Source organism: Polypterus senegalus, chromosome 6, assembly GCF_016835505.1.
Source record: "Polypterus senegalus isolate Bchr_013 chromosome 6, ASM1683550v1, whole genome shotgun sequence".
NCBI lineage: Eukaryota > Metazoa > Chordata > Cladistia > Polypteriformes > Polypteridae > Polypterus > Polypterus senegalus.
Genome location: NC_053159.1, coordinates 86587899 through 86600968, shown reverse-complemented (window position 1 = coordinate 86600968; position 13070 = coordinate 86587899). Strand labels below are relative to the sequence as shown.

General features: G+C 37.5%; 1 protein-coding gene across 5 annotated transcripts in view; it reads left to right on the top strand.

Moving 5' to 3' along the window:
* Positions 1 to 13070, top strand: part of lss (lanosterol synthase (2,3-oxidosqualene-lanosterol cyclase)) — a 51749-nt gene that overhangs the window by 21550 nt on the left and 17129 nt on the right. For all 5 annotated transcript variants that reach the window (XM_039756478.1, XM_039756481.1, XM_039756480.1 and 2 more), the window contains 8 exons: positions 1245 to 1341; positions 1472 to 1607; positions 7499 to 7607; positions 7843 to 7961; positions 9991 to 10088; positions 10432 to 10459; positions 10790 to 10846; positions 12862 to 12933. In XM_039756478.1, coding sequence (XP_039612412.1) covers positions 1245 to 1341; positions 1472 to 1607; positions 7499 to 7607; positions 7843 to 7961; positions 9991 to 10088; positions 10432 to 10459; positions 10790 to 10846; positions 12862 to 12933 — 716 coding nt within the window. The remainder of the gene's footprint in view (positions 1 to 1244; positions 1342 to 1471; positions 1608 to 7498; positions 7608 to 7842; positions 7962 to 9990; positions 10089 to 10431; positions 10460 to 10789; positions 10847 to 12861; positions 12934 to 13070) is intronic.

Below are 13070 nucleotides of genomic sequence, written 5' to 3'. Positions count from 1 at the left end.
CTGTCCCCCTTCCGTTCCTCTGGATTGGGGCTGTTTTTAAAGAACATCACTTTTGCCTCCAGAATTCCCAATCATCAGCACACACAATTCAAGTCTGTGAATATCTCATTTACTCCTCAGGTTTTCCTTCTTTTGGATCTTTTTGCTCTTTGTCTTTTTATTGGAGACTGTCCAGTCTGGGTGCAATCACTACAAAGTTAGGAAATCTCATGACTGTCTATCCTTTTAATTCTGGAAATCGACTTTATAATGTTTCTTGAGCTTTTTGTTGCTAAAATCAATAGTTTGACTGGCTCAGAATTTTTAAATTGACTCATCATTTATGCAATTTGACCAGCCTCGCCTAAATGGGAGCTTTACATAATGAACGCTTATTTTTTTTTTCTATGTGCAGCTGTTCCTTGTCTCATCCATCCAAACTTGTGCTGTTTGGGGAGGTATGGTGGGTGCTGCAGGATGGATTTTTATTTTGTAATGGTTTCATGGTTTTTGATTTTTTTTATCATGGTATTTGATGTACTCTGACTTGTATGTGCTATCCAGTTAGTAAAATATTGATAACAAAAAACTAATAAACAAAACAAAAGCTAAAAATCTCAAATCACATAATCTTTTCATTTAAAATGAAGCAGTCTATTTTAGGAACTTTCTGTTCTTGATCATTAATCCATGCTTTGTCATTATCACTTTAAATTATGCTTTGGAACTGTCTTTCTGTTTGTAGCACCGGTCTCGTGTTTCCTCTTCTATTTTCTCAAGTTTGGCTGCAATTACTTCTTTTCACTCGACCTTTCTTCCCCACTCCCCAGCAGAACATCTTTTCTTTTGGCTCTAAACCTGCCAAATTGTCCCTTGCTTCTTGTCAAGGAGAATCTGATCCTTTAATCTTGAGTCTTTGAAGATCCTTCATTTATTAACATTTGTTTCTTGAAGTTTCTGGGATGAGAATCAATGGATCTTCTAAAACAAATACAGTGTATGTATTAACATTTGGTCCACTGCTATATCTCACATCAGAAACTGGAGGTCCTTATAGTGAAAACTAATTTGCGGTCTCTCACAGAATTAGGAATTTGGGGGTTGGAGCTGGTTTTTGCTTCTCCAGTTTCTTTTGGTTTGTTGCAGTTTTGTGTGTATAAAAAATTAATTGATTAATGCATTTTTTTTAATTTGATGACCTTAACGTGGTGCTATTTCCCAGGAAATGTAATTTTATAATCTTTATCCTGCTTTATGTTTCCTAGGAGGAGCTGTTGGAATTCCTTCATGGGGTAAATTTTGGCTGGCAATCCTGAATGTTTATAGTTGGGATGGAATGAACACTCTTTTCCCAGAAATGTGGTATGTTGGAGAAAATAGCTACGGAGAATAATCACACTACAAATTGTAGTTATGCAGGTTGTGAGCTGTGTCAAACACTACATTATTTTGTGACCTCAACCCAGTTTACAATCTGAACTGTTGTATTTAGGCTGTTCCCTCCCTGGATGCCAGCACATCCCTCAACCCTATGGTGCCACTGCAGACAGGTCTACCTTCCCATGAGTTACTGCTATGCTGTACGACTTACAGCTGAAGAGGATGAGCTTATCCTTAGCTTGAGACAGGTACAGTTTTATCACAGCATACACGTTATCCATATTCACAGTGCTATTATTCAAGTCCAAGTTTACTGACATTTGTGTAAAGTACAGTGAAATTATCACTAGGGACAATTAGTGAGTCCAAAATCCAGTTACAGAGGGTGGTACAAAATGTCATATTCAGGGGCTTGGTGACCAGCTTTGACAGTACAACAATGTGTTAAATGCTAAGCTATAGTCTATAATCAGGGCCCTGACAAAGGAGCTTTTATGATCCAGGTAAGCCAGGATGGTATGAAGTGTAAGGGAAATGGCATCCTCTGCAGACCACTTGTGACAATATGGAAACTGGAGATGGTTTAATGTGTTTAAAGGCTGAAATTCAGAGTGAAGCTCTGACTATGATGATATGTGTAAGGAAGGGCCTTGGTGCGACTCTTTGTAGTGTTTTATTTCTAAAATGGGGCTAGACTGTTGATAGTTGAGAATTTATAATAAATATGATTAGGGACATGGGTTTTCCCTTTTAACATTTCACAGCAAAAACAGCAGCGCCAGTAATTGTTGCAGTAATTATAGTACAGTAATAGTCTGCAGTCAGTGTAACTACTTGAATAATGTAAAATGTGGCAAAGGAGCACAGTAACATCCACAGTGATCATTCATAACACATCCAGCATATGTGTGCCTTGTTAAGACCGTTACTGATATGGTAACTTCATCAGTTAAATCATTATTCAGTCACGTTATTTCTTTATGCACTAATTTTTGTCTTCTTGGGTTGATTAGGTCTAAAACTCTGCTGGAGCCTATACAGACAACACAGCTAAGTCCATCACATAAAGTAGCACAGTCTCTTGGCTGAGCAAACATAGCTCAGAGTGGACCAGCGTGGAGCTGTCATCTATACATATAAAGGAGAGTTGGGATCCGAGAGACTGTGTTTGTGGAGGGATTGAGAGTCAAGGCGGGTGGGGGAGTCACGTGATCATCTCCCCTCCCATTCACCTGATTTCATTTACTTCATTTCGCTCCGAGCTGACGCGGTCTTGCCGTTCTTTTTCCTTAGTGTTTAGTCCTTTCTCCTTTACTGATTTACTGTTTAGTAGACGCGGTACTTACTGAATAGTATTTTTTCCTTTAGTGTTTCTGCTTAGTGTTTCTTAGTGTTTAGTAGACGCGGCGTGACAGTGTACCCGGCGGTGTTGCGGTTTAGTGTTACTTTCTACTTCGTTTTTGTACTTTAGCGTTTAATAATAAATAATAATAATTCATTACATTTATATAGCGCTTTACTCAGTACTCAAAGCGCTAAAATAGTGAGTGATACTTAGCTGATAGCAGTGTAGAAGCAGCACAGCACAACGGAGCCGGTAGGACAGGTGGGTGTGGTAACGTAGGTGAGTGGCGAAAGAAAGCACAGCAGGAGGAGGAAGCAGGATTTGGATGTTCCAATACACCGCCATAAACAGTAACGCTTGGTAATTTCAGGCGTGATCGCCCCAGAGCCATAAGCCAGGTTAGTATGAACATCAGATCAGTTCCCGGTCATAGAGTACTGTAAGATGAAACTGGAGCAGATCAGCATAGCGAATATAATCACGGAGAGACAGATCATCCCGAGGTGCTAGATCGCCAGGTACAAAGAAATGTTCGTAGGTCTCGTCCCGTGATCCACAGACTCCGCTGTTCCCAGTAAAGTGGAGTCCATAACATCTGCAAATTTTAAGCCAAATCCATGCAATTCGAGTCAGCTGTATCCGCGAACTATACCTACAATAAAGGAAATAAAACAAGTGTAAGAAAGTGCAGAATTAAGGCGAATTGTGCGAAAAGTGTTGCTAACAGGGAGGAGCGGCAACAACAAGCGTGCACCAGCGTCCCCTCACCTGCTACAATAAAGCAGTTATAATAAAGAAGTTTAGTAGACTTTTACTTGATCTCATTTAGTGTTCTTCCTGGCGGTGTTGCCGTTTTTTAGTGTTAGTGTCAGTGTTTGTGTTTAGTGTTATGAAAGGAGTGATCTTACCACTGTAAGATTTTGCAATGAATGAGTTGGTAAATAATGATTATTTATCAACAGATCACATGAGCAAATTCAACGAAGTTTTAGCTGCGCATACAAATTTTCCAACCTCAAGAGGTTTTGCTAATGTGGACTCCTGACATACCTATAATGCCCATTCCACAAAATGCAAAACATATTCAAATGTTACCTTCTGCAGCTACTGAACGAGTGACTCACTGGGTGTGTACCTATTATGATGGTGCTGTAATTCATGTCTACGACAGTTTAAATGCTGATAAAAAAATTCAACTTCACCGAAGAGCAGCTTCGTTTCCTTCATGCTTTTTCCTTACAAACCTCCCACAGTTTATGAAGACACACAGCAACAATTAAATCATACAGATTCTGGTGTATTCTCAATTGCATTTGCTGTGTGTATTTCTTTAGGTATTGACCCAAGTGATCAAGTTTTTACTATTTCTTCAATGCGAAATCGCTTACAAATAATTTTTGTTACTCGACTACTGCTTCCGTTCACCGTCGAAAGTAGCCGACGGGCGACATCAGTTACAAGTATTCAGTGCGTTCAAAGACCTGTACAAAGTACGGCCACTAACAGTCACTCAGAAAAGGGGAGATGACTCGGTGCAGGAAATGGGTATTGAAACTACCTTGGAAGACATGCAGTCAACGAGGCGATTAAACGGATCTCAAGAGACGTCTTCTAGGTTGGAAAAAAGCGCTTGGCTGCCAAAACCATATATCTAAATATCTATATATATCTATATATACATATAGATACACACATATATACATACACAGATACATCTATACTAATAAAAGGCAAAGCCCTCACTCACTCATAACTAACTCTCCAACTTCCTGTGTAGGTAGAAGGCTGAAATTTGGCAGGCTCATTCCTTACAGCTTACTTACAAAAGTTAAGCAGGTTTCATTTCGAAATTCTACACGTAACGGTCGACAATGTCCACCATGTTACACTTTCTAATTTATGGCCCCATCTTCACGAAATTTGGTAGGCGGCTTCCCTGCGCTAACCGAAACCAATGTACATACTTATTTCGATGGTATGACACCACTGTCGGCCGCCATATTGAACTTTACAGCGGTCTTTGTTACTTAATGGGCCCATCTTCAAGAAATTTGGTACGTGAGTTCCCAATGTTAACTGAATCCTACTTACATACAGTACATATATACGTCCATAGCCTTCAGCTCGGTCCACACTCTGAATCCTCCAGGCACTCCTGACCATAATCTAATTTTGAAGGTTGGGGCACCAATAATGTTACTGAGAAACTTACAGCCACCGAAACTTTGTAATGGCACGAGACTTCAGGTCACATGCCTGCAAAAGAACCTAATTGAGGCAACTATTTTTACTGGCGGTGGCTAAGGGGAGAGAGTTTTTATTCCTCGCATCCCTGTTATACCCTTTGATCTCCCATTTCAATTCAAACACCTTCAATTTCCAGTAAGGCTCTGCTTCGCGATGACAATTAATAAGTCTCAGGGACAGACCCTACAAATGGTTGGCATTGATTTGAGGCAAGATTGCTTTTCACATGGCCAACTATACGTTGCATGCTCAAGAGTAAGCTCAGCGCACAGCTTGGTCATATTACAACCAGAGGGGCGAACTGACAATGTGGTATACAAAGAGATCCTTAACAAATAATTATTGGTACATTTTCCCTCAGTTTATTATTTAAAATTTTAAAGCAGTACTTTGCCGCTGCGAAGCGCGGGTATTTTGCTAGTTTAACCTAAAACGGGTATCAAACTCCAGACCTGGAAGTCCGCAGTGGCTGCAGGTTTTCATTGTAACCGTCTTCTTAATTAGTGACCTGTTTTTGCTTCTAATTAACTTATTTTGACTCGGGCCTCTTAGTTGTTTCTTTTTGCTTAATTAGCAGCCAAACAATAATGAGACAGCTCACCTCTCCCCATCGCACAATATCTGAAAATAAAGAAAGGTGAAGGTCTCAGTAAGGTTGATCTCTCAAGTCAACCTTTTGACAATGTTCTTAGAGAGAAAAAAAAAACAGAAAATCAACAGTTTTGGAAATGTCTGCCGTGGCAGAATGACAGCAGCAACAAGCATTGGAATTAAATAACAGGTTTAATTAACAGCAACAATTGGCTTCTCATTAAGAAACTGGTTAGGGTGAAATTGGTTGTAGTTTGATGTTCCAACTTAGCTGGTCATCTGTCGGCTCGTTTCACATCTCATTTCTGTTTGGCTCTTACTTAATGAAGAAAAGAATCAATTCAGGGGACTGAATCCTTAAAAACAGGGCTATTAAAATGAAGGGAAAAGAAGTTAATTAGCATTGAAACCTGGTCACTAATAGGAAGAGGGTTAGAATAAAAAACCTGCAGCCACTGCGGCCCTCCAGGTCTGGAGTTTGACATCCCTGACCTAAAACCATGTCCTTGGACTATTAGGGACAGCAGGAATACATCGGACTCCAAGTATGATGCACTCGAGCAATCCTACATACTGCTAACTTGAGGCAAATATTGAGGCATTGAAATATCATCTAAAGTGCCACTTTATGAAGGAGGATAAATGTAAATGCGGAGCTGCTAGCTGAGCCATTAAGTTTGAAATGAACAAAATAAAACATTAAGTGTCTGTTATGAGCAGTTGAAAAGCAGGTACAAATTATGTGCAGCAAAACTAATTAATCAGTGGTGTAATTTTGCATTTCATTAAAGTTAGAGCTATTCATGGTTTGTAGTCTCCTGCCAGGACAGAGTTTCTGTCTCTACTGATTTAAAAAAAATCTAACTAAAATTGTGTACTAATATATTTATGATGGCAGTAAAGGGCTAATTCCAAAGAAAATGCAACAGTAGTTAGTTTTAGAGACAATATTGTGTTGTGGTATCTTCTTATTATGTAGACTTTAAGAAAATGTCTCAAATCCCATACACTTACCATACTGTCAGGTACTGTACTTCAGAACTTCCTCCCATCTACTTATATCTGTAACCTAAGGCAATTAGAGTAAAAGAACAAGCAGGATAAAGAGTTAAGCTTATAGTTATTATGTATTATAGGCGATATATCCAAGATATTAAACAAAGTGCAAATGTGGGTGTTGGAAACCCATGTCATACAACATGATAATGATAGATGTGTAGTTTCATGTAGTAAATACACTTGTAGCTACACTCGATTTTTCTTGTTGGCTCTCTTCAGGATGTCTTTATATTCTTTGATTTACCTTCTTGGACAAAAAAAGCCAACTCCCTTGGTTGATCCAGTCCTAAACAGCCATAACCCAGAAGCGGACCACCTGCTTCATACCACGTCTTGTTTCAGACTCCATTCTATCTGTATTCTAGCTAGCCAGTTTATGACCTTCCTAGGTGGGGTGGTTCATAGTCCTTGTAAAACTTGTTGCTAATAGATTGATGAATGTCCCCAAATACCCTTATTACATCCAAAGCAGCACTTAGCAAAAAGGAATAGCATAACTAAAACTTTTAGGGAATTCACCATGACCTATTTAAAGAGAACTGTTTTTTGTTTTAAGTCTCCAAGTAGTTCTTAAATGACATTTAACAATTTCCAAAATATTAAATATTAATATATATCACAATACTCTACTGTTATTGGTGGTCTCCGACTATCCATGCTATATCATGACCATCACCCTTATCTCTAGCTTCAAGCAGGTTGTTGAATCGAACTATGATTCTTTCATATCTGCCATGTGAGCAACCTGCATTCTGTTCATTTCTTACAGCTTTTTCATACAAAGAATTATTTCTTGTCATGTTTATTAAAGGACAAGTAATTCTGATGAGTGAAGTTTGTGATGGCTGCATCTGTTTGTTTATCACCAGCAGTGATTCATCACTTCTCTCTTTTCAGGAGCTGTATATTCAAGACTACTCAACCGTCGATTGGCCGTCACAGAGAAATAATATTGCTCCTTGTGACATATATACTCCTCACAGTGGACTGCTGTCATTGGCTTACAGTAAGCCATTCATAATTATTAACATTGTAGTTTTAAAAAAAAAAAAACACTTGTGAAGGCAGTTTGTAATGCTATGCTTGAAGCTGCAAAGAACTTGATTTGCTGGCACCATTTTTTCACCCTGCTTGATTCTCAAATTAGTAGAATTTGGCTGATCAGTGAGTTTAAAATAAAGGAATTATGTCTTGAACTTAACAAGAAAATACTTTAAATGGTTTTTAATATGTTTATGCAGTCATTCTCAACATATATGAGAAATATCACAGCACATCGCTAAGGAAAAAGGCTATTGATGAACTTTATGAGCATATCAAGGCTGATGACAGATTCACCAAATGCATCAGCATTGGGCCGGTAAGGAAAACATGGCTGATTTATACACTTGTATCCATCGAGTTTTAAGTGTCTCAACTGGAGTAACAGATTTATACTCCCTAGTTCAATTTATGATCCTTGCTGGTATGTTTTAAATTGACTGTACGGCACTAATTCAACAATTTGAAAAATGTGACAGTGAAGAATTACAGTGATTGAAATCTGCTTGAAAGCAATTATTTAGCAACCTTTGCAGTATTTCTGCGCTGATGGAAGTAGGTGTTAATGTGAGATAGGCTAGCTTAGTTCCAAAGGTAACCTGAAATGCTGTAAAAATTTAAGCTCTTAGTAGCACATGCTAAATGAATTTATAGTTTTTCTATATTAAAAGTAATAAGTGATCTGTGGGGTTAATGAAATGATAGATACATATTTGGTTTTATTTATAATTGCATTGTGAGTGTAGTTATTTGTGTTAAATATACATATAATTTCCTGTCCTCACACAGGAAACACACATTTTTACATTTAGTACCGTGCTTTTTAGGAGACTGTTCAACTGTAAATGGTTCATCATAACCAGAAGCTTGCTCTCTGGATGATCAAATTAGCGAGAACACCTCTGATCTTTGCAGTTCAAAATCAGTACCATCTAAATTGAATTGTTGGATTGGTTTAGACATTCACTTACGGTTGTCTCCAGCCATATATACTATATGTCTGGCTCTGCAAGACTACTCTAGTTGTAACCAAATGTACTCTTTGACCAGAATGGTACCATTGCTGCTGCTGATTGTCTCAATTTACTAAATACAGTGGGGGCATGAAACCGATTTAGAGATGGCCAAATAATTTAAACAATCCGTACCAGTCCATTTTTTGGGTTTTCCCTCAGGCATCTAATTTACAAATCTTTTCTCCCTCTGCATTCACTAGTTATTTCTATTATGTATTACTGCTTGTAATGTCAGCTGAAGAAGTTCAGCCAAGCATACTGCAGTACACACGTACGATGAACAAGAAAGTTGGCAAGTTTAGCAAAAACTGAGACCCAACCCCACTTACATTTATGGTGGAATCTTTATTAGACACAAAAGCCATCACTGCTCCCAATTTTACTTTATAGCAAAAACTTCTTGTCTTGAGCTGCACCACACATCATTACCATCTTAAAGAATGTGATGGTCAGACTCAAGTAAACACGCCTGCAAGATTCATCTTGAGGGTGGAGCTTGAACTCAGCTTAGGTCAAATGCGCTGAACTGATTACAACCTGTAGCCTAACATTTAAGATATTATTTTCCATTGCTGATTTATATCCATCCATTATCCAACCCGCTATATCCTAATTACAGGGTCACGGGGGTCTCCTGGAGCCAATCGCAGCCAACACAGGGTGTAAGGCAGGAAAAAAACCCCGGGCAGGGCGCCAGCCTACCGCAGGGCGCGCACACACACACGCGCACACACACACACCAACCAAACACACACTAGGGACAATTTAGATTCACCAATGAACCTAACCTGTATGGTTTTGGACTGTGGGAGGAAACCCACGCAGACACAGGGAGAACATGCAAATTCCAAGCAGGGAGGACCTGGGAAGTGAACCCACTGCGCCCGCTGATTTATATTTTATGTGCTAATATTGATGCCCAGGTGAGTTTTCTGGATCTCAGATTTATACATCTAGGCTGTCTTTCTGCAGGGGCTTCATTTTGTTTCTTGCTTAGGGGTATGTCTCTACTATTCAGAGAAATGTAACAATCTATACATGAAGATAATATCATTCCATAAAGATGACAACAAAAGTTAGCAACTTGAAGTCTAGGTTCATAAATATTTAAAATTTTTTCACATTTATGCTGATGTAATTAGTTTTTTTAAGCTCTTATTACTCAAGTATTACTTGAATTTACAATATATCTATGTGGAAACTGTTTATCTTTCAGGGCTATGCTTACCTCTCCAAACACATTTTGATAGGAAACTCAACCTTACTTTTGCACCGGTCTGTCGACATAATTTTAATGTTTGACTTGAAATAATCTCATTTTCTATTTAATAGATTTCCAAAACAATTAACATGTTAGTACGCTGGTATGCAGATGGTCCCACATCTCCTATATTTCAGGAGCACATCTCTAGAATCTCTGACTATCTGTGGTAAGTGTTCCACATTATTTTCTTTTTCAAGTGCATTTCTTCAGTAGTGAGTGTTACGGGTGTAAATGTAGGACTTGTAAAAAGAAATTTTACAGTTTAGTAATAGGATGTAGTAAAGTTTACATACTACTACAAGTCATAAGTACTGTATATTGTAATATAATAATGATGCATATGATCTAATTTGTAGATGTCTTTCATAGTTACTGGTAGTTCCTAGTGTTCACACCCTTGTTGAATTTCTCTCTTTAAGCTTTTGGCTGTGCTTTAATGTTTTTGAGCATTATTTTAGCTTTACAGTGCACTCCTTAATCATGTTTTACTTTTAATGTCTCTTTAACAGGATGGGCCTTGATGGCATGAAAATGCAGGTGAGCTATTGCACTCCCTATACAGTGTAAATGGCAACATTGTGCACTGGGGTTACAGGTTGAACTTTCTAAATAAAAGGAGTACAATGTCCATCATGAATCCTGTTATATTCCACTGCTACTTACATTTAATGAGGTTGGTGACACAGCACTGAGAGTTTAGCATGTTTCAAACTGTTGGTCATTCTTAAAGTTTCTTTTTAGCAGTGAAGGTCATCTGTAAGTAACTCAGTACTCCTTTCCCCTCCCCACCCCCTTGCCAAGTGCAGCGTTACTGGGTACGGAAATTAAACGGATGTATTTTAGTTTTTATTTTATTGTATTTTACAGGGAACCAATGGCTCTCAGCTCTGGGATACCGCCTTTGCTGTACAAGCTTTTCTTGAGGTACTTAGACCCATATTATCTGCAGTTAGTAACACTGGCTAAATCTGAATGATGTATAATATGAACTGCAAAATTTTAATCTAAGGAGAAAGATGTTATGAAAGAATGTGATAATAAAATTAAAGGTCTTCTAGGAAAATGTGACACTAAATAAGGACAACTTTAATTTTCTTTACCATAGCTTTTTTTCTTTCGGAGGATTTGTGTTTTACAGTAAGTAGTGTTACCACCTATCAGTGCTTCAGTGTCAGGAAGATATTGAGTTGTGAAGTTGGTATATTCATCCTGTCTTTGGGTTGGCTTCTTTCCATGGTCGTTAGACAGAGTGTAGGGTTTAAAGGCTTAAATCAGGACCAATTATGCCTGACCTTTAACATACATTTCTGCTGCTCTTTAAGGTTGACGTTAGCCTTATGGTAGCCCTACTATTTAGCTTTTTCCTTCATTGGTCATCCTGATGTCTGTATTGCCTTAGTGATTCCATATTTCCTTATATTTTTAATGGTTGTGTCCACAGTGTTGCACAATGTATTTAATGTGTTTGGAATTCTTTTATGTTACTTTACTTAAATGTATCTTTCTAAAGTAACACTGTGTAGATCTTTTGCTAGTTACTGGTTTGCCATGGTTAATTTTACTCTATGCAGACATGCAAAAAAACGTGGCAAAGGGTAATCAAAATTCTATCTTAAAAAAAAAAAGAACACTTAAAACATTAAAACAGAGTTTCAGATATATCCTGCTGTAGTTCAGAGTGCCTTCTACACTAGCATTTCACTGCATTAAACTAGTTCATAGCCTTCCTTAACTAATAAAGTGCAAAATAAACCAATTTAGTTTGTACAGTGTTTACACAAACATTACTTTAGTTTTACTTTATTTGTAAATTTTTCACATTATGATGGTTATGTCATTCTGATGTAATCTTCAGAATCTTTGTTTTTGTTCTTTTGTGTTTATCTTTTTTCCTTTATGGAATTGACCATATTGTTGTATTGGTTGGTAAGGTTGCCTGTTGTCATGTGATCAATGTCAGTGCGATGCATGACATCATCACCAATCAATTATTAAAGATGGGAACCTGGTATGTTTGCTGTTCTAGTCTTTAAGTAAATTGAATAACAAACTTTGTTCTGTAAATTTGTCGATTTTAGTTGGGGCTCAATTACGTTTTATTCTTTTTGAACACATTTTTGTCCCCAAAACTTGTTTGCGAGGTTCGTCTGTGGAGATTCCTATTCATTTAAATAAAACCTCTTTTTTCTCAGGGTAAATCAGGTATTGTGTTTTATGCTGTACAAAAACATTACAATTTACACATCCATGTAATGTATTCATTGTTTACATTTCTCATATTTTTCTTTAAAAAGTCAAATACTTGATGATTTAAAAATTGCAGTTGTGTAATTACTATATGAAATAGAAAAAATTACCCATACAAAATGAAAATGTGAAAGCCTATGCCAAGTAAGTCTGCCAGCATGTCCTACCAGGATTGAGTTACTGATCTTTGTTATTTAATCATTCATGAGTAGGAAACATTAATAGTCATTTTTGTTGCCTTTATAATCACAAACACTGGGACATTACACTAGTAAATGTTTAAGTTTATATATAAGTAATTTTTGTCAAGCAAGTTATATAAAACTGTCATGAAGAATTATTAGCAAGTCTGTAAAGTGTAAAAACTGGCATTACCATTAGGATACAGCCTGAGTGTCCTTTGTATGGAGTTTGCTTGTTTTTCCTGTGTTTCCTCTGGACTTCAGGTTTCAGTCTAGACACAGTACCAAATTAATTGGAAATGCTAAATCAGTGTGGTGTAGGCATGACTGTGTCGATGCTAAGCTGCCCTGACATACAGTATCACCCATTGTTTTGTCCTTTGCCACTACAACAGATTCTATTTCCTTGTGACCATGACTAGAAGTAGGAAAACATGAAAGGTGAATAGAGGGATAATTGTGACGTTTTACAAGTTAAACTTTACTAACTGGTCCATTTTTCCCTTTCAGGCAGGAGCTCAGGACAAATCCGAATTTGTAGATACTCTCAAACATGCCCATGAGTTCTTAAGAATTTCCCAGGTAAATTTTAAAGAGGTTTACAGCTATACTGCTCATAGGCTGTCTTTTCAGTTTACATTTTCTTACTGACACACTTCATCCCACAACTCTAGCTTAAATGTTTTTCTTTTTCTAAATATAGTTCATCTTAATGTTTT